Source organism: Lissotriton helveticus, chromosome 2_1 (assembly GCF_964261635.1).
Source record: "Lissotriton helveticus chromosome 2_1, aLisHel1.1, whole genome shotgun sequence".
Lineage (NCBI taxonomy): Eukaryota > Metazoa > Chordata > Amphibia > Caudata > Salamandridae > Lissotriton > Lissotriton helveticus.
Genome location: NC_136059.1, coordinates 317,385,804 through 317,413,759, shown reverse-complemented (window position 1 = coordinate 317,413,759; position 27,956 = coordinate 317,385,804). Strand labels below are relative to the sequence as shown.

The window sequence follows — 27,956 nt, the reverse complement described above, 5'->3', positions numbered from 1 at the left end:
GTGTCAAAGGCTGCCGACAAGTCCAGGAGGATGAGTAGGCAGCATTTGTCGGTATCAAGAGATTTGTGAATGTCGTCCATGATGTTGAGGATCGTGGTCTTGGTGCTACAACCTTTTCTGAAATCCGATTGGTGGGGATGTAGAAGGTTGATGCTGTCCATGTGCTGAGTCAATTGAGAAAGAACGCACTTTTCAAGAATTTTGGCAAGGAGGGGTAGATTAGAGACCGGTCTGGGTAGAGGATCTAATGCGTGAGCTTTGGGTTTGGAGGTGGACATCAGATTGAGAATCTCGGTTTCTGGTATTGGGTTGAAAGATTTCCAGACTTTGCATTGGCTTTGGTTTCTGGGGGTGAGATTGTGCAGGAGGTGTTGGAGTTGATGTCTAGAGAGAGCTCAATCTTGATAATTTTGTCTGTGAAGAAGTTGGTGAAGTTGTTGCACAGGTCTTTAGAGGCCTGGCCTGTGGCAGCAGAGGGTTTAGATGTTTGTTTTCTGATGATATTAAAAAGTTCTTTGGGTCTGTTTTTCGCCTTTTCCAGGGCGGTGCTGAAAAAGGTGTTTTTTTCATTGATAATGTGTTTTTTCTATATCCTTCTGGTTGCTTTAAGTTGCTCGTGGAGGCTTGTAGAGGGGTTGTTCCTCCATCTTCGTTCTGCAGCTCTTAGTTGTCTTCTTTCAGCATTGATGTCCGAGTTGAACCAGGATCTAGACGTAGTATTTATGTTTTTTTAGTTTCAGGGGGGCTAATTGATCTAGGATGGAAGTCCTACTAGGGTTATAGTGAGTGGTGAGTTCCGTTGTAGAGAGATCATCTGTGGAGGTAGGCAGGAGTGAGGCTACCCTTTTTTCAAAGTCTGTCATGGAGATCCGACTAAGATTTCTCGTCCATTTGGGGGGGTCTTGGGTGGGGGGTTGATAAGAAATTGGTTGGGTAAAGTGAAATCCTATTTCACATTACTGACTGGTCTGACCATCACCTTATCCTTAAGGTGATGGTCAGGCCAGTCCACAGGTAGGATCTGGTCTATCATGATGGTGTCCTGTTGGGAGATGTTAAATTATAAATTGGGTCTTTTGACTGTAGGTTTAACCAACCGAAATGTGCTGTAAGTGAACTATCTGCCTACAAATGTTAATTTGGAGATGCTGAATATGCCTGTGTCCTCTGAGACCAGCCTTCCATTTTTTGTGGCTTTGTGAATAGTTGGGAATGGAGAACAGCCTGTTGTGGTGTTTATTTCAAGAAAAGGGGATACATAATATTTGAGATATTGCTATAAATGGAAGATAAGTAGAGTTTCCATGTTGAGGCTAGTATCTAAAGTCTAGTGGGGGATTAGGAACATTTAAGGCCACTGATGGTGGTGGGAGGGCATGTATGAAAGCGAACTGGAGCCGTGATTGCTACGTTATGAAAGTTATTTTGTATTTGAATATTCTGTGTGCTGTAGATTGCTTAAATACTTCTCATGATTTTGAGACTACACTATATTTTTTATTTATAGGATACTTACTCATATGTTAGATCTACTGCCCCAGCTGTGGCCTACGACAGCAAGCAGTACTACCAACCGCCTACAGCAACTGCAGCTGCAGTTGTAGCACAGTCTCAGCCATCTGTAGTAGAATCCTACTACCAGACAGGTAGGTTAATTACTCTAAATTGTATGTCTATTAATACCACCACTGTGTAGTTCACAAATCCATACTTGGATCAAGCTTCAGGAAGAGCATTTGAAAGCAAAGGTTCTAAACCTAGCAATGCATTTGCCAGGTATGGAATGTGCAATACCGCCTAAATCTACATGCAAAATTAACTTTACTAGAATTAAAGACAATTTAAGGGATGCTAAATAATAGCAGAGAGCATTGTCCTTTTTCCACTTGATCTCTTTGGATTTGTTTTCTTTTTAGGTCGAGCCTGGGCAGCGCATGTGCTGCTCTTCGAGGCATGCTGTATTTGAGTATGGACTTGAAGCCCTACCCAGTCTCTACCCATATTTGTCATTGTCCTTCATAAATGCTGGCTTCTGATGCATTACTAGGCATGTTAGTCCCTCCTTGGTAACGCCTTGTCTTCATTTGTAACCTCCCATGAGGACTGGCTCTTTTACTTCGATTGTTACAAAGTACGACTTTTCTAGTCTGTAAGCACCATTTTCTTTAAGGAGTTTGTCCCGCGACAGGCACAGCATGCTTTCCTGCAACATTCAGCGTGTCATGCATGGTTTTACTTTCCAAACCGTCCGGGACAAAGACTGCCTTTGTTTGAAATGAAATAGGTCTCGCATTTGCAAGAGTTTGAGCTAATTGCAATGTACATGACAATGCCTTTTATTTATGTTAATTATCAAAACCGATAAAGAAAAGGCATTGTCATTTACAATGCCAATAGCTTGAACTCTTGGAAATGCGAGACCTATTGCATTGCAAATGCTTGTTTGAAAACGAGACTATGATAAAATCAGTTAATCCTGCTCTGGGTGTCGGTGTTGATTAAATCCTGACCAAACCCATGCTTAGCCCACTGTTAATATGATGATGTATGTAGGGAACAGCAATTGCAATTTTTAAGTGCAACACCACAGTGAGTGGCTACTCTAACCAAGGACCTCTGAGATTGGGTCAGAATGAAATCCCTTTGGTCGACAGAAGGTGGTGGTGGGCATACTTGGTAGGTACCATCTTACCCCAGGCAAGTTAGAATTTAGCCACACCTTCTTCTCCCAATAGGTGTGAAAATGCCTGGGACTGTGGGGTATTAATCCGTTCGACCTGGATTCTGGCTTCCAGCCTGCTAAGTTTTGAATGTTCTGCAATGTTTTCACAAATTTTCATTCAGATGCGCACGTATCAGTTTGAGTTTAGTCGTTTAAAACCTGCAAATTGACATGCCTTGATTTTGTAGAGTAAACCTTCTACATTGTTTGTGATATTGCTAGGTATCCCTTAATGGCTTTGTGCTGAACATGTTTTTTTTTACCTTTACAGAGTGCTCATCAGTAGAAGAGACTGTTACTATTTGTAACATTTTTAAACTTGTTTCCATAGTGAATAAACGTATGTTGCAATGGCATTTTATATACATTTATTAACCTTTTCAGTTGCTCCAAAAGCAGCGTACAGTCAAGGTGCTGCGCAGTATACGCAAGCTCAACCAACTCGACAAGTGACTGCCATAAAACCGGCGACCCCAAGTCCAGCTACAACTACATTTTCTATTTATCCAGTGTCTTCCACTGTGCAACCTGTAGCAGCTGCCGCTACTGTTGTGCCATCCTATACTCAAGGCGCTACATATGGTACAACAGCAGTCACTTACTCTGGTATGTGTTTTTTTTAAATTGGTTTTAGCACATCTTACCTCCTTCCTAGGAAACAGAAATATACATGCTTGGGTATGTGAATTTATGCATGCTGATGGCCATAATTGATAAACGATAATGGAAAGTGGGTTCAAGGCATGTTGTATGTCATAGCATACTTTTGTACAATATTTTGTGTACTTGAGATACATGTCATTTTAGAAACATTCTTCTTTAATGCTAAATACTGTTTCAATGCAGAATAATGCTTCTCTTCTTGTGGAGGAAGATACAGCACTTTGAGGACAGAATGGTCCATTCACATTTTGACATTTTACGTCTGAGTCTTTGTTTCCTTGCTGGAATTGCTTTGCCAGTATTAACGTTTTCATTGATATATGGGCATGTCGCCTTCTGTTTTGTGGATATATATTTACGAACACATGTAGGAACATTTCATTAAAATAATCTGTAATCGAAAATTGGAATTTAATGTGAAACATTAGCCTTTTTTTTTTACCACTGTGTATCTTGAAGGCCTGGGGGTAAAGAGTGCTACTCAAAAGGATGCTCTTTCTCGCAGGCAGGAAAGGCTCCTCTGGGTAGGGAACATTCCAGCCTGCAGCAAAGTCAGCTTGCAGGTAAGTACCAGTAGCAACGAGCTTAGGAAAGAATACCTGATAAATGTTGAGACTTTAGGGCTGAACTCGACCAGAAGTATAATGTGAAGGTTTTGTACTTTGAAGGACACAGTGTTGATATCCCAGACACTGAGTTAGTCAGAATAAAAACTGATTTTTCGTATTGAAATGGGATAAAGATTCCACTGCAGTCCCAGATTTTGTTTAAAAAAAACACTCTGCAAGAGGAAGACTTTACCTTCCCCAAGCCCTTCATTGCAGGACTCAAGTCCTAGCCATCAAGGTATGACCCACCTCCAACTCATTCCAGCGAACAATGACCTCAACCCCCTTAACCTATCATCAGAAAGCTTTGCCGTTTGATCACAACGTCACCTTTCAAGGGATCTTAGCGAGAGGTGCTGCCAAATCCATATGCTGCTAGAGAGATCACAGAGCAGGCCCCCTGTAGATTTTGAAACGTTGAAGCTTGGAGATGCTGCTAATCTGTTTCTTGCAGTTTATTAGTTGGTTGACACAACAAATTTGGATGACCTATTGATGTTGTCACAGCATATCAATGAGGAAGTCTTCATTGCTGCATTCAACTGGACTGGAGCAGGAAGTGTAGCCGAAAATACAGATTCTCACCCTGCTTGATAATTATAATTGTAAAGATTTTTCTATAGCGCATGGCTACTCTGAAGCATCCCACCGCTTGATATTTAAACCGAGGAAAAAGAGAAAAGGAGCCTGAAGTACAGAGGACCTACTTATCTAAATCTTAGGGAACAGTGCTGTTTTTAACTTTTTGCGAAATGCGAGCAGGTTAGGCTCTTGACGGAGTGGTAAGGGAAGAGCATTCCACAACTTAGCCGCATTTCGCGAAAAGAGACGGCCCCCTGTTCGGCCCCCTGTTCGGGCCCTGTTGGTCCTGGGGATTATTAGGTTTTGCTGGTTTGAGCGAAGATCCCTAGATGGTTTATATGGTCCGACCATATCATTTAGAATGGGAGGGCCCTTCCCATAAAGAGTTTTATGGACCAGACAAAGGGTCTTGAAGTGGACCCGCTCCTGTATTGGAAGCCAATGCAGGGTCCTTAACGAAGGTGCCGCTGATGTACGGCGGCTAGTACCAGTAAGTAACCTTGCTGCGGAGTTCTGGGCAATCTGGAGTTGTCGAGTGACTGAAGTGGGGGCTCCTAGATAAAGCGCATTCCCATAGTCCAGCCTTGATAGAATAAGCGACTGGACTATGGTTCTTTTGGCGGCTTCGGGTAGCTGGGGAAGGATTTTTCGAATTGTCTTCAGTAGGCCAAAACAGGTAGCCACTGTCTTTCTTGCCTGGGTTTTAAAAGACAGTTCCGTATCAAGCCAGAAGCCGAGGCTTTTTATCTCGGACTTTGGGGTGGGCCCGAGACCCATGCAGGGGGGCCACAAGGTTGAATTATTAAAAGTGGCTTTTTTCCCAAGTAACATCAGCTCGGTTTTCCCTCCATTCAATTTCAGATGGGACGCATCCATCCACTTCGCAACCGCCTCCAGGCAGCTGCAAAGATTAACCGGGAGGGGTTCCACCTGATTTAAGGAGACCACTAGCTGAGTATCATCAGCGTAGCTTACCAACTGGATACCAAAGGGGGCTACTACCTCTGCTAAGGGTGCCATGTACACATTGAACAGTGTGGGGCTAAGGGAAGAACCCTGTGGTACCCCACACTGTAATGGCACTGAGAGGGAGCAGCTGGTTTCTGAGAAAACCTTGAAAGCTCTGTCGCTGAGAAAAGACCCGAGCCACTTAAGAGCCTTGCCCGTGACTCCGATCCTCTCCAGCCGAGCTAGAAGGACACGGTGGTTAACCGTGTCGAAGGCGGCACTGAGGTCCAGGAGGATAATGGCCGCGCTGCCTCCTGCGTCCAAAATCCTCCTGGAGACCTCAACCACCCTCAACAGAGCTGTTTCGGTTCCCTGTCCCTTCCGGAATCCTGTTTGAGATGGGTGCAGCAAATCATAGGTCTCCAAATAAGATGCTAGTTGTTTATTCACCCATTTTTCGGTAAGCTTACTGATGCCGGGAAGAAGGGAAATGGGGCGATAGTTGGAAAAATCATCAGGATTAAGATTCGGTTTTTTCAACAGGGCTTTTACCATGGCTAACTTCCAGTCTTGTGGTACTATACCAGATTCCAGTGAAGTGTTAACTAGGTTAGATATGTGCTTACTGACATGGGGTAGAGCCAGTCTCAATATGGTCATGGGAGCAGGGTCAAGTGGGGAGCCGCTTTTTATAGAATTGAACAGAGGGGGTAAAAATTCGGCACTGAGTGGAAAGAAAGATGAGAGACAAGGTGAGATAGAATCAATATCACCTATCTGAGAAGGGTTTGGTTCAACCACCGGAAGGGGAGGAAGAGAGAAAATGATATTTTGGATTTTTGTGGCAAAAAAATTTGCTAGTTTATTGCAACGAACGCCAGATTCCTCAGGAGATAGTTCAGATGATGGCGGATCAGGGGCTTTTACCAGGGTTTTTACTATCTTGAACATCTCTCTAGGGGCATTGGCAGATTTCTCAATTTTTTCAGCATAAAAGATAGATTTGGCTATATTGAGGGCAGATTTATATTGCTTTATGGTGGATCTGTATTTATTTTTCTTCTCCTCGTCAAAATGTTTTCGCCACTGCCTTTCCTCCCGTTTGCATTCCTGTTTGAGGGACCTTAGGTCTGAATTGAACCAGGGCTGTTTATTAGTACCTTTTTTATTTGTAATACATTTTTTTGGGAGCACACTATCCAGTGATTGCTCAATCCATTGGTTGAAGTCTGTGTTTGCCTTATCGATGTTCTGATTGGCCAGCGGTTTGTTCTGCTTTAATGCTTCTATCCAATCATTGGACTCTAATTTCGTCCAGCGCCTACCTAAGGCTTTATGGGAGGGTTTAATGGGGCTGGATCTATTGATTTTCCATAACAAAGGGATTACCATGTGATCTTACCAAGGAATAGGGTATGGTTCAGCTGTGGTCAATTCTGCAACGTTGGAAAATATGGGGTCTAAGAGATTCCCTTTGGAGTGGGTAGGATGCCGGACAATCAAGTGTAGTTCGCAGGCAGCTAAATCTTTCATTAATTCCATAAAAATGGTATCCAGAGGATTGTTAAAATGGAGATTCAGGTCTCCTAACACTATAAAGTTAGAGACCGTACTGGCTAGCTCCAGAGTGGTTTCAATTAGCCCTTCTACAAATTGACCTATCGGGCCAGGTGGACGGTAAATTAGGAGGCCAGAGAGCGACAGTTCTGAAGATAGTGTAATGGAGAATTGTGTAGTCTCACAGTCTGGAATGGCACTGTCAATCAGGCGACAGGTTAGGTGTTCCCTATAAAGAATAGCGATCCCTCCGCCAGCCTTCCGTCCTCTGTCCCTGTGTTGGATCAGATAACCAGAGGGTAGGGCTCGGACAATGTCTGGTCCGGAAGTCGTTCCAAGCCACGTTTCGTCCACGTCCAGGTCTTCAATTAGTAAGGAGATTTCAGTAGCATGTTTTGGTAGAGAGCGGCAGTTAACCAATGCCATTTTTAAGATGGCCTCAGCTTTACTTTTTCTAGGGCCCTGTGTTGTTTTAATGGTAGCCTCAGTTGCCCTAAAGGAACAGTGTAGGAAGGTAGATCCCTGACTATGGTTGCCCCCCAACTTTTTGCCTGGTGTTTTGCTGGTTTTCTGACTTAGTTGACCTGAGGCCCTGCTATTCAGGACCTCAGGCCCACTGCTCTCTCTGTAAAATGGATTCCATGTACCTTAGGTACATATCTAAATTGGATACTGAGCCACCTTATCAGTCCCTGTACAGTGTACCTTAGGTACCCAGGGCATAGGTGTACCCAGGGCCTACCAGGGGCTGCAGCATGTATTATGCCACCCCTGGCTGGCCATCCAAATCTGACACAACTGGCTGCACGACAGCTGGGGCAAGGTGGTGTAATCACCCTCTGCTTTAGATATAGTATACCTATATCTAACCCTAAAATGGACACACAGATCTCCTATCAGTCACTCCTATGGCAGGCCTTAACAATCCTGGAGGCAGAGTGCTTGGAATCGTGTGAGATGGTGCTCTGGCATGAGCTGAGCCTGTCTGCGGCTTTCGGGATCCATCCCTTAGCCGTTTCCATGATATCGCATACCATATACTCTTAAGTGCATTATAATCCTCGCGGTTATATGCCAACTCTGGTATCGCTTTATCAAAACATGTCGAGTAAGGTGTCATACGAATTGGAATACTAACCCCTCGCCAATTCTGGCGACGGGGTTAGCATTCCACCCTTCTAGAGGGACACGACATGTATGTAACCCCTAACCCCGGTTAAAGTCAAACAGAGCCTCAGCTCCACAAAATGGATGCTGCCACCGAGACACAAGTCTGCCCTCCTGCTGCTGGGAGTCCTCCCAGAGCAGGAGATAAGGACAAAGGGTTTCCTGCCAGGGGCGGTGCCAGCACCGTCCCAGACAGGGTTTTGTGTATTGTAGGTAGGCAGGGCTTTAGAGGAAGGTGACTGCACGTGGCACCCCGGTGCTCACTGTGCATAGGCTGGCTGGAACCAGTTCCAGGGTCACTCCAGACCCTGTGCTGGGGAAAAGCCCGCCAAGGAAGTGGGTGTAACCACCCCCTCCTAGTCCCACCCCTAGGGCAGGACTTAGTCGCGTGCCAGCCCCTTTTTACAGGATAAAGGTAGGAACTGGCCCCCTTCCAAATCAGATCATCTTTGAATCCTGAAACTACTTTCCACGAAAGGAACTCAAGACTTCTTCCTAAGATTTCTCCCTTGTGACTAAGGAGTAGTCACCCTGCATCCGCAGGCACCATCTTAAGAACACTGCGGTCTGCTGCAAGTCTCTCCTCCGGATCAAGACTGCCCAGCTCGACGAGAACCGGCTTCCCTGGCACCTCTGACCTCTACCTGCATCATCAGTCACGCTGAGATTCGTGGGTGTGACGAGACCTCGAGGGACCGGCCATCTTCAAGACTGCACGACTTCTTTCCAGCAAGCCCGCCGAGTAATTTCCTGGTGAGTGCTTTGGGGTCCGAGAAGCCCCGACCCTGAGCAGCTCCAGCACCGAAGTGCAGCCTCCCAGCATCTCCACGATCTGCGTGGGGCCCTTCTGCTTTTTGCTGCTCACCGCGTTGTTTGGCTACTAGCCCGCTGGCTTGTGGCCTTCTGAACGACGCCCGACGACATTTCTGCTGCTGGTCTGGTTGCTCCAGGCTGGCCCTTGCTCCCTTCCAAAAGAGGAGCCCCCCGGACCCTCCTGGTCCACTCAAGACGCCATTTTGAGTCCACCGCGTGGGCTTGAATTAGCCAAGGCTTGTTGCCCAATCCTGGGTAACTTCGACGCCGACAGCTTCATCCATCGTGGGACAGCTCGCCTCTCCATCCTGGTCACCGACAACGCCTCCTGGTCCGTGAGATCTGCAGAGCCAGCGTCGCCCACTCACCTAGTCGAGGTGACTTCGCCCGGTGCCATCCTGGTGCCCACTTAATCACTGGCTAGTGATTCAAGAACTTGGTCCCCTCTGCTTTCAGGTTTCTTCTTCCTTGATCCAGGCTTGGATCCATCGAACTTTCCTTCACTGGTCGCCTGCCAGCAACTTCCTTCTTCCAGGCTCCTGGTCCGGCAACGAGATCCCCGACATCTTTTCAGACCTATGCAGCTGCAGCCCCTGGGCTAGGTAACTTCGGCACTTCGGTGTCCCAGCATAGCCTCACTATCCTAGGGTCAGGATCCACTGTCGTTTTCTTCCTACCAGGTCGGGTTCGCCCGTGAACACTAACTTTGCCTTTTCTAGCTTCCATAGACTTTGTCCCGCATCCCGCGTGAGAGTGCACACTCTGCACCCGAGTCCCCTAGGCCTCCTAGAAGTAATCTAACGATTCTATAGTCAAGTCCTAGCGATTCCAAAGCCTATTAGTACTGTACTTACCTGCTAGTAATTTCGCATTCCACTTTTAGAATATATGGTTTTTCGTGCCCCTCGGGCATTTGTGTATAACGTGCTAACTTAAGTATTTTCGTAAGAGTTTTGTTGTGTGCCTAGCACCCTGTCCTCATAAAGAGTACAGGGTTGTTGTGATTCTAATAAATACACTGTTTATTTTCATAACACTTGTGTGGTGTCCTTTCACTGGGTGTTCTATTTGCAAGAGAGGCAGCCAAGCGCAAGGTCCACATAGTGGCTGCAGGGAGATGGAAGTACCCTTTTTAAAGTAAGGAGTGCCAAACGTGTATATGTTAGTGGAAGTGGGGTTAGTGTTTCAGGGGTCCGGGACCGTGGGCCCGCCTGGGCGCAAACGGGCAGGACTCTGGCACGACTCCGGCGCACGTCCGGCGCGTCCGCTGCGCGGAGTCATGACCGTTCTTTTTATAGCGCTGCTAGAGCGCGCGATTCGCCTGGCCCCCAACCAATATGGCCGCCAAGATCGAATCCCAGCCCTCGGCGTCCATGCTCGGCCGAGGGCGGTCCGGGGTAGGGGAGGGGGGGGGGAAGAGCACAAAGCGCTTAGGAGCGCTGAGGGGGTCTCTAATCTCGGGCGCTTTTCGTTCAAGCGCTGTCGAGCACGCTAGTAAAATGCACAGTTTAAAATGCTTTGTAATCAAGCACGAGCAACAAACAAAATAAAAACACAAATTCTAAGGTGTTTCTATTATATCTTATTATATAATAATAATCTATTATTTATGCGCCAGAGAGACCTTGAAAGGCACAAAATGAGGCTCTAGACCGACACTCAAAAGCTGTAGGGCTAGTTCTATTACAAGCGTAGCATTTTTGAACCACCATCAGCGTGTGCATGAATCCTGTTAACCATTCCAGTTTAAGCCAGAACAGTAGTTACTGCGACATCAAAGGCCACCGCACCATTCCTGGAAAGCCCTTAAGAAAATAAAGCACATTGATTATGGTCTGCCTCTAAAACAGTGGCAGCTTATAAATGGTGAGTTCCCCCCCACTCCGCTCTCACAGTTAACTACCTGGGGTGGGGACGCATTACCAGATTCAACAGCAGTTCCATAGCCTGTACCCCTGCGTCCAACCCAAACGTGGAGGCTAGAAGCATCTGCAGGTGGATGCACACTAAATGACGTGCGATGGGAGCTGGAATTAACAGGTGGTTAAATGCATGGTCTGGTCATCTATGGTGGGAAGTTAGAAGCGCAGCTTGGTCGGTGACTTATGATATTCATAGCAGTTGCATGAGTTATGATTTGAGTAGCTGACCATCACTGCCAAATTTCTGATATTTTAGTATTTACTTTTTTCCAGCAATTTTCTACCCCCACTCCCTCCGCCCCAATGTGAATGGTACAGAATTTGCATTAGCTGGGCCATAATGTTAAATATTAGAAGCTGTAGATCATGAGTACAAACACACTGTAAAAGGATACCTCCTTCTAACTCTTCCCTTACATTTCTCCTTGCGCAAACTAATACAAGTGGAAGCCTAATCAACTTTTTAAATTAATTTTATTATTATTAAATGAGTAGAACAGCTGATAAGTGAGGCTGCAGTGTTTTAAGTATTCTCAGGTCGGTTTTTAAAGTGGCTATCTTGTTAATTGTTTGTATTTTTAGAAAATGTAATGATGCCTGTTTTTATTTTCAGGCGCGGCTTACTCTGGCTATGAAGCAGCAGTTTACTCTGCTGCATCAACCTATTATCAACAACAGCAACAACATCAGAAGCAAGCAGTAGCTGCTGCTGCTGCCGCAGCAAGCGCTGCATGGACAGGCAGTACCTTTACCAAGAAAACGCCATTCCAGAATAAGCAGCTCAAACCAAAACAACCTCCGAAACCACCCCAGATCCATTATTGTGCTGTTTGTAAGATCAGCTGTGCGGGACCTCAGGTAGCTACAAGTTTTTGCATCCTGTTATTATGAGGGATATAGAAAGTTTCAAAAGCAAGGTTAAAGCTTTTGATTTAGCAAGCTACATACGATCTGTTTCTAAAAATTCTCAAGACTCATTTAACAAAAACTATTTATTTTAATCTTTTATTGTTCGAGTTCCAATTTGCTTATTATTTGGAACATTTCTAAGCACTGTTCATCTACAGTTTTATGACATTTGTGTATGCCTTTGTTCCAACTAACCTGGATGTGCTACCATTCCTTATTGTTGTCCCTTAACACCAGAAAGTTAAACTTTGTTCAAGGTTTCACTGACTTGAGTGAATTAAAATTAATCCTGTTATGATCTGGCGAAAGAGCCAGTAGCTTTATACTTGTGCAGAGTTACTGCCATGTGTTAACCATCCTGGTTTACGAGATCCAGTGTTTCACAAAAACTTTAGTTTATTCCTACAAAACTAGGAATTTCATGGCTCCTTCTGAGTTGGTTATTAAAAGTTAAATGGCACCATCTTTTGATCTTAGAGATACAAGTACCTCATTGATCAGCACTTTAGAGTTGTGTGAAGACCGTGATATGTGGTATGAAAATATAGCTGCACCCTTTTTAGGATTTATGCTTCAAATAAAAAATATAGATTAAAAAAAATATATATATATATAATTTTCTACCGCCAGTTGGAGTAAATATATACTCTACTGACTGTTGGTAGTTAAAGTTAGGATCATGTTTCCATAGGAAGTGTTTTTTGATTTGCCTGTATCTTTGGCGCCGTTTGAATCTAAACAAAAGTTTCCAAAACAAGTGCCCCAGTGAATCTTGTTGTGGATGGCAAGTTTCGGGGTGATTCGTCAAGCGGGGGCCCAGAAGGAGTGAGGGGTCAAATGTGCGTGTTCCATATTAATTCCCATAGGACCTTTAGTCGAAAATGCAGCCCGAAGCATTTAAAGAAATTACACCAAATTTGGTGGAGAGGAAGATTTATTTACGCAGATCATGCTTTATTTGGTGTGAATCTGTTTAGTAGTTATGTAAGAAAATATAGATAGTGATATCTGTGACCGTGACGACTGCGAAAAATGACAAGCTTGTGGAGGGAAATATTTAGAGAAATGTTAACCACAGTGTAACTTCCGCTTGCTGTCTTGTGTTCCTGTCTTCGCCAGTGATTCTGGTCACTCTCTAAAAGCGCTTGGAGACCTGAAGGTGATTTTGCACTATATAAAATGCATGTAGCATAACATAACAGAGCTCTGATTACTGCAAACACTTTAACCAGGAAATTTTGACAGCCATCTTGAGACTCTCCTTCCGCCAAGTTCCACAATAAAAGTTTTAAAGAAAATAACCTGGAATACCCTGCCCCCAAGCCTTGGTCTTGTGGTGCCCCTTGAACTCCGCAAGGCCAAAAAAGCATTGCTTTTAAATTACTCCCCGGGGGGGCATACCTTCCTCAGGCCTATGAAAACCCGAGGACCGCCACCTCCCCAGGACATTTATCAATGTGCCACTGTGCCTCGGGGAATGCCACCTCCATGGGGCGCTAAATAGTTAACAATATGCAGGAACCCGCTCCCCCCCCCCCCCCCCAGCACCCCCTGACAGCTCCCACCAAGCAAAAGAAAGCCTAACTCTGCTTTCTGCAACCCGGAGCTGTACAACAGGTCCAGCTTGCAGAAAGCAAAGTTTTCGTCTGTTCCCCAGCATGCAAGTATGTATCCAGGGAAACGAATGAAAGCATTACTCTGACGGACAAGGAGCTGAGGACCTAGCTGGGACTGCAGGGGCCTTTAGGCTCCTAGGGGCAACGAGCTGATATGGCCGGTCCCCAGGTGATGGGGTCCCTGGGACTGAAATCTGCGGGGGGAGAGTGGCAGGGGGAGGAGCTGCTCGGGCCCCTCCCTAAAGTTAAAAAAACCCAACACTTGTGTGAAGTACAAATCATCCAGGTGTTTTCTCTGCATTTCCACCATGAGAAGTTATCTGTTATCTGTAATCTGTGATGGTGGTGTTTGTATCCTTGCTTTTCTCGAGCGCAATATCTCATGTAGCGTTGGTGGAGAAGGGGTTCTTGTCCTCTGTTACAGAGACCAGATATCGTGTTCTAAACTTTTAAAAACTATAAGTATGCAAACTTGCCTAGAAACCTCATCAATCTGGTGCCCCCCCATATACATTAGCGGTATGCAGTGTCTTCATGCACTCTTCTCAGGATTAAGGCCCCCCACCCCTCCATTACCCCTACCAGCGCATTTCCTGACAATTTTGAAGACTGGATCTTGATGCCTAGGAACACAATTGCATCTTCACCAAAGAAGCACTTCTGTAATGTACAGATCATTGAAGTGTTTTTCTCTGTAGCTCCACCTTCGAAAGTTATCTGCTGAAGGCGCTCGAGTAAAAACACAAGATCACTGGAGATATTTCCTTGGCGTCATGTACGCAGCGGTTGTGTAGGAGATGCACTATACATCTAACCAGTGAGGTAGCACTTAGTAATTAGCCAATAGAAAGTACTCCAGTTGGGTAGAGGTGTTGCACAAAACGGTGGCCGCCTCTTGGATAAATACGCAGGGCAGGATTCATTTTGGCACAAAGCTCATTCCATAGAAATTAAACCTCCACACTTTACAGTTAGAAAATAAAAACATTTAAATGATAAAATTCACAGAAAAAACCTAAGGTAACAGTGACTTTCTAGTTGGAAAATAGAATATAAAAAAAACTTTGAAATTCACTGGAAAAAAACAAAAGGTTACAGGGATGTTCTAGTTATGCTGACATTTCACTCCTACAAAACCAGACAAATTCCGGAGTTCTAGGTAACTGGAGTGACTATATTTTTCGCCCCTGTGATGAACTGCTTATGACCTCACATACTATATCACTCATGACATGGTCTGTAACACACTTACACCAGAAGGTAGCCATTACATGAGACTAAAACAGAGTTGTATCTACACTGACCATATAATGGCAAAACAGATTTATGCCCATAGACGCAGCCAAGGCAGCCAGTTCTTCATCACATAGTTTTACCACCTTCAGTGCAAAATCTAATTTGAAGAAGCTGTTTCAACAGTTTTCGCCTCAATTTTGCATTCAAAGCATTCCAAAGCCATTGGAACTATCGTGTTCGATGGCATGTGTGGCTGTAGATACACTTGCTCAGCAGCGGCTGCAGGTGATGTCTGGGAGTCCTGGAGGGGTCAACCCAGGGTGGACTCTGACTCTGGAGCGCTGGGGGACCTCGCTGGGATCGGTGTACCACTCTGACTGTAGGCGTCTGGTGCAGTGGTGCTTCCAGGCGTCGGGTTTCTTTGTCTTCAGCAGGCTTGGAGTCTTTCTTTGGTTATTCTTTTGAACAGAGCTGCTGTTCACAGGAGAGCCCTTCTTTGTTGAAGGCAGTCAGTCCTTCCAGGCGTTATGAAGGTTGCTGGCTTCAGGACAAGGCAATTCTTTGCACAGGATCTCTAGAAACTGCAGACTGCCCGGTTTGGCTGGGGCCAAGTCAGATCTTCTCTGCAGTATACTCTGCTGGGTGTCTTCTTTCGTGCCACTGTATTTAAGGGGCGTTTTAGGGGTCTTATGGTCAGTAGCTAATGACCTTAGGGTGACTACACCCTCATTGTACTCACCCCACTTGGAGGAGTGGGCACAATCCCTAACACTGATTGGAGAGTGCCTGCCTGTAGGAAGCTGGCTCTGTATATACTATACCAAAATGAGGTTTAGTGTGCACAGAGTCCAGAGGAACCCCAAAGGTAGGCAGACGTAAACGTAGATAGCACCTTACTCTCTATGTGTGGTAGTGTGGGCGAGCAGTAAGGCTTTATCAGAGGGTAGTGTTAAGCACTTGTTGTACACTCTTAATCAGCAAATGATTGCTCACACTCAAAGAACGAACTCCGACCAATTTGCTTTGTATAAAAATATTATTTAGTTATATTTATTTCTTCGAACCAAGCAAGCCTGGCACAGTAACAAAACAGTTTGGATTGCAGTTGTATATATACTTTGGTTACAGTAGGATTACTGGAAATGCAATACCTTAACATACTGTATATATACTTTATAATGACTTATCAATAGCAGGTCTTGTATTTTACTTTGCAGATCACTTTTCTTACACAGTATAGTATACCAGGATACTTTACTGGGACATTTCCTGTAAACAGGTAAGTAAATGCGTTTTGGTTATTTGTACACGGTTGTATAGACTTTTATAGATTTTCCAACTCACACTTAAACTTTTTCATAGAAAACAGACAATGTTATCCTATGGGAGGAAATAGTTATCGATTAGCAGGTAAGTACTTTGTGGCAGTTGGTTTTCTGGGGTTAGACTCGGAGGAGGGGGTGGGTCTCCCTGGGTAGAGGATGCACTCTCAAAGCATCCTCTGGTGCTCTAGGGCGGCCGGGTGCAGAGTTCTGAGGCCCATTGTTATCCAATGGAAGTAGGGGACCTCTGGTTGGGGCTGCTCAAGAGCAGGCCACAAAGTTGTGGGAGCAAAGCTGCTGGCCTTTAGCGCAGGGCAAATGGGGGTCAGGTTTTCACCAAAGGCACACCCTTGGCGCGACAAGGGGGGCTGGGTGCAGGCTGCGGTTTTGGCATAGACTGCCCTGTTCGTTTCGATGGGGATTCTCCGGTTTGTCGACGCACTGCAGACTCTGGGACGAAGGTCTTCTGGCAGCAACCACCACTTGGAGAGGTAAGTTTGGATGCTGGGGGTGGGCTAGACACAGTCTGTTGGGCCACCCAAGGCCGTGGGGTATCGGGTGCAGGGGTTTTTTTTTTAGGGTCGGATCTTCTTATCAGCTCCTTGTCACAGTTGGGGGGGGACCCTCCGGATTGAGGCTGCAGGCGTCGGCTGGAGGTTTGAGGCAGGTCAGGAATCACTGGATCTCTGGTCAGGATCGCCGGTTGGACCTCCTCATGGTGTTGGGCCACTCGGGCTGTGGGCGATGGGTGCAGAGTGGTGCAGACTCGCGGATTCCGCCAGAGCTGGGGGTGAACAAACCAGTGTTCACAGGAGATAAAGTCTTTTCTTTGGAAGGCAGGGAAGGTCCTCTGGGTTCTTGAGGTTGCTGGCTGCAGGACACACCGGAGGTTCTCTGCTGCAGGTTCGAGGTGTGGACAGGCCGGTAGGACTGGGGCCAAGTAAGTGGATGTCGTCCTCTTCTTAGCTTCGGCACAGTTGTTCGGTCCTTCTTCTTTTAGTCCTTTCTTGTCTGATGAGGTAAGGCTCAGGGGTTCCCCTAAATACTAGATTTAGGGGAGTTACAGGTAAGTAAAAGGCTGGGACCAATTAGTCCCTTCCTTGGGGTCAGTACACCCCCTCTTATGCCACCCTCCAGTGGGAGGGGGCATATGCCTCTGGTTGGCTGGGTCCCCCCCATCTTCAAGATGGTGGGCACTGAGAGTTGTGCTTCAGCTCTCCTCCCCCACCTGAGGGGTGGTGTTGGCAAAGCTGGGCACACCTCCCTTCCTCATTTGGTTTTCCTACCGGTTCTCCTGCCCAAAGTGGGTGTCAGAACCGGTGGGGACCAGTTGCTGGAAGCAGCAAAACGCCTTGGGAAGCTCACAAAGGCATCACACCTTTGAAGCTTCCCCTTCTTGGAGCTTACCCATCCTGTTGGAGGAGGCTTGGCATCTCATTCCATGATGTGCATTGTTTCAGACCCCAAGAACAGCAGGCTCTCTAACCAGGGGTCCAGAAACCTGTCTGGTGATGGCAGCTGGGGAGCAGCCACTCAGCCTAGACACTAGTGTTAGGTCATTTTTCAGGGGGTATCTTTAAGATGCCATCTGTGTGCATTTGTCATTAAATCCCACACTGCCATCAGTGTGGGTTTAATGTGCTGAGATGTTGGATACCAAACTTCTCAGTTTTCAGTAAGGCCGTTATGGTACTGTGGAGTTCGTAATGACAAACTCCTAGCACCATATACTCCCAATGGCAGCACTGCACTAACAAGGTCTAAGAATTAGACTAGACACTGTAGGGGCAAGGGGCTCATGCACCTGTCCCTTAACCACTGGTATGGTGCATGGCTAGAGGGGTGACTGATCTATGCCAGGGTAGTGGGTTGTAGGCGTGCCACACAGGGATGTGTGCAATGTCGACTCTTCACTTTGTTCTGCATCAAAACATGCAGCCTGCAAAGGCAGTGTGTAAGTGTAATGGTACAGGGCCTCTAAGGATGGCACAAGAAGTGCTGCAGCCCTTAGAGATCTTCCCTGGTCACTGAGCCCTGGGTACCTGTGGTACCATTTACCAGGGGTGACCTGTGGACATAGATGCCAATTTTGTTTTGTTTTTAACGCTCTAGACCTAATATGCATCCAGCTGCAAGAAGCTGAAATTGGAGTCTGTCAGTGGATTCCTCACCTTGTGAATATCCCCCTGCGTCAGCAACGTTCGGAAAATTCTTTTGTAGCACGCCGGCGTGGACGACGTCATAGGAGCACGGCATCGCGCGCGACTCCGACTGACGTCACTGACTCCTTAATAGGCCTACGTCGGCGTGATGACATCAGTTCCCTTTTTTCCGCGTCGACGCTAACTGTTTCGAGGGATCTTCTGTTGAGTTGATAGTAACTTTGTTACTATTGTGAGTTTTCTGTATCTCTTCGATGTTGCTGTCTTCTGTCGTGATGTCGTCGAAGAAGACTGGGTTTAAGCCGTGTGATTCATGCCAAAAGATGATGTCCATTACAGATCCACATGGTGACTGTCTGTGGTGTCTGGGTTTGGATCATGACGTCCAGGGTTGTCGATCCTGCTCCACATTCGACGCCGGCTCCAGCTCCACATTCGACGCCGGCTCCAGCTCCACATTCGACGCCGGCTCCAGCTCCACATTCGACGCCGGCTCCAGCTCCACATTCGACGCCGGCTCCAGCTCCACATTCGACGCCGGCTCCAGCTCCACATTCGACGCCGGCTCCGACGATGTCGATAGCGGATCCGACTATGTCGATAGCGGATCCGACTATGTCGATTCGAATGGAGTGGTCGAGGCGTAAAGCGCAGGACTTTTTGGAGGGGAAGAATTATGGGGAAGCTGAAATTGAAGAAGGTGAGCTTCAAGATCAGGAGGATTATTTTGACGATCTACGAGATGCAAGTGCTCTAGAACTGTCTGGTGATTGGGAGTTGGCCACGGTGTCTGATGCTCCTTCTAAAGATGTGGCTCCCTACCATGTGGTAATTAAAAAGGCTGCAGATCTGTTAAATATGACTTTGCCATCTATTGCGTATAAGTCGAACATTCTGACTGAAGTCCTCCATTCTCCTTCATCTGTGGTTGAGCCTATACTTCCTTTAACTGAGGCTCTAATGGATCCCATCTTGGAGGTATGGAATAGACCACTTACGGCTCCTGCAGTTTCTAAGGCCTTTGCAAGGCTTTATAGAGTGGTTCCTGGCGACCCTGAATTTTAGTCTACTCCTCCCTTACCAGAGAGTTTGGTAGTACAAGCTGCCTGCTCTAAAAGATCTGCAGGTGCTTTTCCCCAGGTACCTGGTGATAAGGATTCCAAAAAGCAGGACCAAAATGCAAAAAAATTATTTTCATCAGGCAGTATGTCCCTAAAATCTACAAATGCCACTTGTTTGCTGGGTCGATATATCCATGCTTTGATGGATACTGTTAAACAGCGGTCTCCTAAGCAGGAGGACAGGAAGAATTTTAATGAAGTGGTTTCTGACACGCAGGCTGCTGCTCCGCAGGTCATACAGAGTGGTATGGACACAGCGAATTCGGTGGCTAGATTTATGGGGTTTTCGATTGCCACCAGAAGAGCTGCCTGGCTGAAGACTTCTGAGTTCTCTGCCGATGTTCAGACTGCTTTAATGGATCTGCCCTTGGATGGCTCAGGCCTTTTCGGTAAAAAAGCTGATGCTGCATTGGAGAGGTTCTAGGACATCAGGGCTACAGCCAGCTCTTTAGGTTTGCAAACTAGAGGATCTGTGGGCAAAAGATATAGGGGCTTTGGTAGATCTTCTTTTCGTCCCTGCAAGCAATCACCGCAACAGCAGCAGCAACAAAATCCGTTGTATAAATCTTACAGGGGAAAACAGAGGTCGTCCTCGGACGTCGGGTCTCCTCCTCCTCTTCCTCTACCCCCCTACTGCAGCAAAGCAGCCCTAGATCCGCCCTTCTGGATCATGCGGGTCCTGTAGGGGGTCGGCTTACCTATTTTCTACGGGATTGGGAATCGGTCACGTCGGACCTTTGGGTTCTCAATCTCATGGAGAATGGGTATTCACTTCCCTTTCGGGAATTCCCTCCGAATTACCCTCCTTGCCAAGGGTTTTCCTCAGAGGACCACCTGCTACTTCTGCAGGAGGAAGTCCTGGCATTGTTGAGAAAGGGTGCGATAGAGGTGGTTCCGGAGCAAGAAAGGGGTCAGGGATGCTACTCCCGGTATTTCCTGATCCCCAAGAAGGATGGCAGACTTCGTCCAATCCTGGATCTCAGGATCTTGAACCTTTACCTGAGGCAGGAGAAGTTCAAGATGCTCACCCTTGCGCAGGTTCTTCAAGCGCTGCTGGAAGAAGACTGGATGGTGTTGATCGACTTGCAGCATGCATATTTTCACATCCCAATCCTGAAGTCGCACAGGAAGTATCTCCGTTTTACTGTGGGATCGCAGCATTACCAGCTTGTGGTCGTTCCGTTTGGTCTTACTACTGCGCCTCGAGTCTTTACCAAGGTGATGGCTGTGGTGGCAGCACATCTCAGAAGGTCAGGGATTCCAGTATTCCCGTATCTGGACGATTGGCTGATCAAAGCAGAATCTCCAGAGAAAGTGCTCCATCATCTGCAAGTCACAACCCAGTTGTTTTACAGATTGGGCTTTTCGATAAATGTGCCCACATCTCACCTGGTGCCCTCCCAGCGCAACCTGTTCATAGGTGCGGTAATGGATACCACTGTGTGTTGGGCATTCCCTCCTCCTCAAAGGATTCGTGACATTCAGGAAATGTATCCTTTATTTTTCAATGGAGCGGTCGTTCCAGTCCTGAAGGTCCTTTGCCTGCTCGGTCTGATGGCTTCCTGCATTCTGCTGGTCAACCATGCACGCTGGCACATGAGGGCACTCCAGTGGTGCCTCCGCAGGCAGTGGTATCAACACAACGGAGATCGCTGGGAGTCTGTGAGGATCTCAAGAGAAGCTGCAGCGGATCTGACTTGGTGGGGTGTGGAAGGCAATCTGTCTCAAGAAAAGCCTTTTCAACTTCCTCCGTCGGTGGCCACAGTGATAACTGATGCATCCCCCCTAGGGTGGGGTGCTCATCTGGGGGATCTGGAGGTCAAGGGTCTTTGGTCTCCAGAGGAAAGGTTGCTTCACATCAACCTTCTGGAGTTGCGGGCTATACGTCTAGCGCTCAAGGCCTTCCTCCCTTCGCGGCCGGTCGATTCAGGTCCCGACGGACAACACCACCGCGATGTGGTATGTCAACAAGCAGGGAGGAGTAAGGTCGCAGTGTCTCTCCAGAGAGGCTCTGCGTCTCTGGTCCAGGGTCAAGGATCATCAGATTTGTCTGATGGCAAATCATCTGGCCGGAGTTCTGAACGTGCGTGCAGACAGTCTGTCGGCAGTTCTCAGCCGACCACGAGTGGAGGCTTCATCCAGAGGTAGTTCGTCACGTCTTTCGGACGTGGGGAACTCCTAGGGTGGACCTGTTCGCCACTCACGAGAATGCTCACTTCCCGTCATTCTGCAGTCTCCAGTTTCAGATGCAGGGAGCCTTGGGGGACGCTCGGTTGTCTGATATTCTTCAGTTTGCACTTACGTTGGCTCAGCAAGGGTTTGCTGTGGCTACGGTCAAAGGTTATCTTTCAGCCTTGTCTGCTTTAATCTGCCTGCCAGATCAGCCGTCCTTATTTAAATCTCCTGTGGTTCTAAGGTTTCTGAAGGGTCTCGCAAATACATTTCCTACTTCTCCCTTTATTGTGCCTCAATGGGACTTGAATCTTGTGCTTACTTTTCTGATGGGTTATCCTTTCGGACCTTTGTACAAGTGTCCCATGAGACTTTTATCTTTTAAGACGGTCTTCCTGGTTGCAATTACCTCGGCAAGGAGGGTAAGTGAGCTTCAAGCTCTTCGTTCAAAGCCCCCATTCTTGACCATTCATGCTGAACGAATGGTTCTTAGGACCAGGGCTGCTTTTCTACCTAAGGTGGTTACTCCCTTCCATCTAGGACAGTCCATTACCCTACCTACCTTCTATCCTCCCCCTCACCCTTCCAAGGAGGAGGAGAGACTTCACCGCCTGGATCCTAAGAGGGCGGTGAGCTTTTATCTTGATAGGACAAGAGACTATCGAGTGGATGACCAGCTCTTTGTTGGATTTGCTGGCTGCAGAAAAGGAAGAGCTGTGCACAAGCGCACACTTTCAAGATGGATTATACTATGCATCAAGATCTGCTACTCCCTGGCGGGTAAGGAGCCTCCAGAGGGTATAAGAGCTCACTCCACTAGAGCAAAGTCTTCTACATCTGCTTTGTCTAGGGGTGTACCTGTAGATGACATTTGTAGAGCTGCGACTTGACCTTCCCTCCACACTTTCGCAAAGCATTACTGCTTAGATTCTGAAGTGAGGAGGGACGGCCACTTTGCGCGTTATCTCCTCCAGGATTTTCTGGTATAGGAGAGTGGACACCCTCCTCCGGGAGTGGGGACTGCTGTGGGACTCTATTCACAAGGTGAGGAATCCACTGGCAGATGTATCCATCAGAAGAACAAATTACTTACCTTTGGTAACGCTTTTTCTGGTGGATACAGTATCTGAGCTCGTATATGCTACAGGGAAACGTTTAGCTGCTAAAGATGTCAACCACTGGAAAATTGCAAATATACAAGGCCTACTAGCTAGGTACGACAGGACACACTGGGATGAAATGGAGCAACTGCTCCAAGACCTCCCGGGGAAACACTAGCTAAAGCTCAAGAATTGGTTCAGGAGGACAAGCGGATTTCCAACTCTTCAATCAGGTGTGCTCTAGAGGCTGCTGAAACCTCCGCTAGAGAGGCCAATACAAGCATTCCTCTTAGAAGGCATGCATGGCTTAAGATTTATGGGTTTAAAGCTCCAGTTCAACAGTACATCCAGAACATCCTCTTTGACAAGTAACTTCTTTTTGGTCCTGAGGTCTATCAAGCTCTTAAAAAAAATGAAAAATGACACAAAGTTGCAAAGTCCATGGGAGCGCTCCAGTCTCCTCCTTTTAGAGGCTCCCTTTGTTGCTCCTTTTTATCGGGGAGGGTCTAAAACTACATCCTCCGACTCGAATGCTTCCTCGTACAAAGGCAACACCCAATCCTCTCCCTTTAGAGCAGGGGTCTTCAAACTGTGGAGCGCGACCCCAGGGAGGCCGTGGAGCGATGCAAAGGGAGTCGCACAGTCCCAGTCACACTTCTGCCCAGGCCCAAGGGGTTCAGCCCCCTTCTTCACCCGTCCTGTGTCTCAGCCCGGGCTGCTGCAGTGCAACTCCAGCTGCTGGGGGCTCTACTGGGCAGTGTCTGGAGTCTTCTCTCCGGCGCGGGGGTCAGTTTTTCACTGGTCTTTAAAGACCATTTGCATATTTTCATGCCTTTGTAAACTGGTTACAGAGGCTTAGTGATTTTTCCTGGTTCCAGTACCCCATGGGTCCCCACTCTGCCTGTTCCTTACATTCGTTTTTTACATTTACTGCTGTAGTGTGAGAATGCATTTCATGAAAAGGAATATAAAGTAGGGTTGCCAAAAGAAAAATGCCTGCTGTGTGTTTAAAGATTCATGAAAGGGGGTGGTGATGGACAGAGCATCTGAATTAAGCAGAACACTCGTACCCCGTCAAAAGATCAGGGCTTGATCCATCACCGTTTTTTAGCTCACTGCACCATCCCAGTTCAGAACCTGGCTATATGCAAATTAGTCTGTCCCTGGCCCAGTGCATCATGGAAACAGGGCAGACCAAACTACCAAGCCAATTCTTTACTGGAAAGGAAACTAGCTTCCGGGGACCAGTTTCTGGCATTGCAGCCGTCTTCTGCCCGGCTTGCTTGAATCCTGATGGTGCAGTGAGCAAGAGACTCACATCTGAGCATACCCTGCCACTCCTATAGTGGCCAAAACGATTCATGAAAGGGGGTGGTGATTGACAGAGCATCTGAATTAAGCAGAACACTCATACCCCGTCAAAAGATCAGGGCTTGATACATCACCGTTTTTTAGCTCACTGCACCATCCCAGTTCAGAACCTGGCTATATGCAAATTCGTCTGTCCCTGGCCCAGTGCATCATGGGAACAGGGCAGACCAAACTACCAAGCCAATTCTTTACTGGAAAGGAAACAAGCTTCCGGGGACCGGTTTCTGGCATTGCAGCCGTCTTCGGCCCGTCTTGCTTGAATCCTGATGGTGCAGTGAGCAAGGGACTCGCATCTGAGCATACCCTGCCACTCCTATAGTGGCCAAAACGATTCATGAAAGGTGGTGGTGATGGACAGAGCATCTGAATTAAGCAGAACACTCATACCCCGTCAAAAGATCAGGGCTTGATCCATCACCGTTTTTTAGCTCACTGCACCATCCCAGTTCAGAACCTGGCTATATGCAAATTAGTCTGTCCTGGCCCAGTGCATCATGGGAACAGGGCAGACCAAACTACCAATTCAATTCTTTACTGGAAAGGAAACAAGCTTCGGGGACCGGTTTCTGGCATTGCAGCCGTCTTCGGCCCGTCTTGCTTGAATCCTGATGGTGCAGTGAGCAAGGGACTCGCATCTGAGCATACCCTGCCACTCCTATAGTGGCCAAAACGATTCATGAAAGGGGGTGGTGATGGACAGAGCATCTGAATAACGGTGATGGATCAAGCCCTGATCTTTTGACGGGGTATGAGTGTTCTGCTTAATTCAGATGCTCTGTCCATCACCACCCCCTTTCATGAATCGTTTTGGCCACTATAGGAGTGGCAGGGTATGCTCAGACATGAGTCCCTTGCTCACTGCATCATCAGGATTCAAGCAAGCCTTTCCTCAGGCGTCTTCCTGGCACGTCACGATTCTATACTGGAGCAATAAGGAACACACTTACGTGGGAAGTGCCTGTTACCTTTGAAGAAACAGGAGCGGCCGGTATGAGTGGCTTGGCTGCCCCCTGCACGCTATAGAACTAGTGTCCAAAATAGTGAAGTGACAGCTCCCGAGTGCAGCCCTGAGGAAACTGCTTTAATGCAACATAGCAGTGAAACATGTCGGCACTGGCAGCAGGTTGTGGTAGGCATGATTAACTACCAGCCTCTTTAAACAGCACACAATCACCGCCCTATGAATAAAATTGGGTAAGGGACGGATCCTTGTCTGTTTTTATGCACTCCGTTATTATTATTATTTTTTTGTGTATGTGTTGGTCACTAGCAGATATTTCTGCGCCTTCACTAGTTTGTCACTGTATATGTTGTTTGTTTTGGACACCTCTTTCCTTTCCACTTATTTTTCTTTAAGACGCAAGTGACAACCGATGATGAGACAGGGGCCTGTCTGGAAATTATATACCAGTTACCCCGATGGTGGTGTTTCCGTGAGGTGTCATTTGCGTCAATTCACATTTTTTGCTCTATTAGGAGCAGTGTCCAACGCAGGGTGTGGATTTATGGGTGACCATTGATATTCTGGTGCACCGTACGTGTGGGTTCTTGTGTGTTGCCCGGGAGAACAGGTTTTTATACGTTGGCGGAGAACAGTGCATTGTTTCTCTTATAAAAACAGATAAGAGATTGGTGGGGAGTGGGACTTTTTGAACACCCCCCCCCCTTGAGTCACTGATACAGACGTACGCCGTTGGAGTGGGTCTTTCTGTTGTTGTGTAGATTTTGAGTGGAGGGCGACCCGCTCCGTTATCCCTCTATGCTCCTATATTTCTTGAATCCAGAGATTCTGCGCCAACAATAGTCTTGTACTGCAGCCAGCGACCTCCAGAAAACCTGGGAGGACTGACTGCCTTCAACAAAGACCGTATCACCTGTGAACTGCAGCTCTGTTAAGAAGAAACACCAAAGAAAGACTACGAGCCTGCTGAGGAAAAAGCAACCCGATGCCAGGAACCACCACTGCACCCGTCGCCTACGGCCCGAGTTTGAGTAGGCCACCGGTCTCCGCTTGATCCCCCCCCCAGAATCCGAGTCCACTGGGGATTGACCCCTCCAGGACTCCCCGAAGTTGCCTGCAGCCTGTGCACAGACCCCCCCACCCCCTGCGAGTGGCCCGGTAAGGTGAAATCCGACCTCAAAAGACTCCCCTACATCCAGGTGCCTTAGAGAAGGGAACCCGAGGTGCACCTACGTCCCCGAGCTCTCCAACTTACCTGCCCAGCTGTTGGTTTCTCCTGGGAGTCTTCCTGGACTGAGTCTGCAGCTGAACCAAAAATCCCCATTGAAAACAGGGCACCCGACGCCAAACCAGCACCCTGCACCGCTTCAGGTGTACCTTTCGTGCTAAACAGGATCCCCTTTTGCCCTGAGTCTAACACTAGGAGCTTGGCTCCCACAACCAAGTGGCCTCGTCAGAAGCCACCAACCGGAGGCCCCCTACCCCTCCATTGAATAACATTGGGCCTCAGCACTCTGCACCCGGCCGCCCTAGTGCCCCTGAGGGTGTAACAAGAGTGCAACCATGACCCTGCGGGACCCCTGAGTCTACCCCCTGAACCTCAACTCCCACTACCAAATACTTACCGTAAAACCAATAACACTATTTTCCTCCATAGGATAACATTGACTGTTTTTCTTGGAAAAGTTTCCAAGTGTGGAGTTTGAAAACCTACAAACATTCTTTAAAATTGTACTTTTTAACAAAAACCATTTTACTTATCTGTTTACAGGAAAGGTCCCAGAGTAGTATCTAGGTATAATATTCTAGGTAAGAAAAGTAATCCAAAAAGTAACTTACCTGGTATTTTACTGAAAAGCCCATTCAAGTCTGACTGTATTTACAAAGTTAAAACAAAGTGCATATACAATTACAATTCATACTGCGTTACTACGGTAAAGTATTTATTGCTTACCTGTGCCAGGCTAGCTTGGTTCTAGAAAATAAAATAACTAAAAGAATATTTTTATACAAAAACAATTGGTCTGAAGTTCAGTCTTTGAGTGTGTGAATTGATTTGCTGACTGAGTGTGTACAACTAATGCTTAACACTGTCCTCTGATACTGCCTTACTGCTCGACCACACTACCACAAATAGAGAGTGAGTTGCTATCTAATTTTACCTCTGTCTACCTTTGGGGTTCCACTGAACTCTGTGCACACTATACCTCACTTTGGTATAGTATATACAGAACCAACCTCCTACACCGACTAATGGGTAATCGGCTTTATCCAACATGGTTGTTGCCTGAAGCATACCGTCAATCCTCCAAATGTTCCACCTCGCTCTCACAAACTGTCGCCAAACCACACAGTTACTCAGACAAGAAGTGCAATCGCTCCTACTAAAGGGTGCCATAGAACCAGTTCCATTACAGAACCAAGGTTCAGGGGTTTACTCCCTCTATTTTCTAATCCCAAAAAAGGATGGCTCCTTAAGACTGATTCTAGATCCCAGAATGTTATACTTCCATATGGTAACACTACAACAAATGCTTCCATTTTTACAACAAGGCTATTTTTATGTCCAAACTAGACTTAAAACGCATACTTTCACATTCCAATTCATCCAGCTCATTGCAAATACCTCAGATTAGTGAAGGCAAACACACACTACCAATTCAAAGTACTCCCGTTGGGGGTAACTACTACTCCCAGGGTCTTTACCAAATGCCTAGCAATAGTAGCAGCTCATCTCCGACGACAACGCATTCACGTCTTCCCGTACTTAGACTACTGGCTCATCAAAGCCAGCACGCACCACAAGTGTCTGCGACACACTCCAAACATGCTAAACCTACTCTGCCAATTTGGTTTCACAGTCAGTGCGCAAAAGTCTCACCTTTAGCCTTCACAGATGGTCTTATCTAAGAGCCGGTTTCTACACTCCCACAGCTCGAGCCTTTCCCACTGCAGCCAGAATTTACAACGTTCAACTTTGTGTAACAGTTTCGAGTCAATCACA

The 27,956-nt window shown here is 47.0% G+C and overlaps 1 protein-coding gene across 7 annotated transcripts in view; it reads left to right on the top strand.

Moving 5' to 3' along the window:
• Positions 1 to 27,956, top strand: part of ZFR (zinc finger RNA binding protein) — a 705,458-nt gene that overhangs the window by 138,331 nt on the left and 539,171 nt on the right. For 4 of the 7 annotated variants that reach the window (XM_078674904.1, XM_078674908.1, XM_078674905.1 and 1 more), the window contains 3 exons: positions 1,508 to 1,646; positions 3,107 to 3,328; positions 11,596 to 11,840. In XM_078674904.1, the coding sequence (XP_078531030.1) occupies positions 1,508 to 1,646; positions 3,107 to 3,328; positions 11,596 to 11,840 (606 nt within the window). The remainder of the gene's footprint in view (positions 1 to 1,507; positions 1,647 to 3,106; positions 3,329 to 11,595; positions 11,841 to 27,956) is intronic. The other 3 variants (XM_078674906.1, XM_078674909.1, XM_078674907.1) reach the window with 2 other exon arrangements.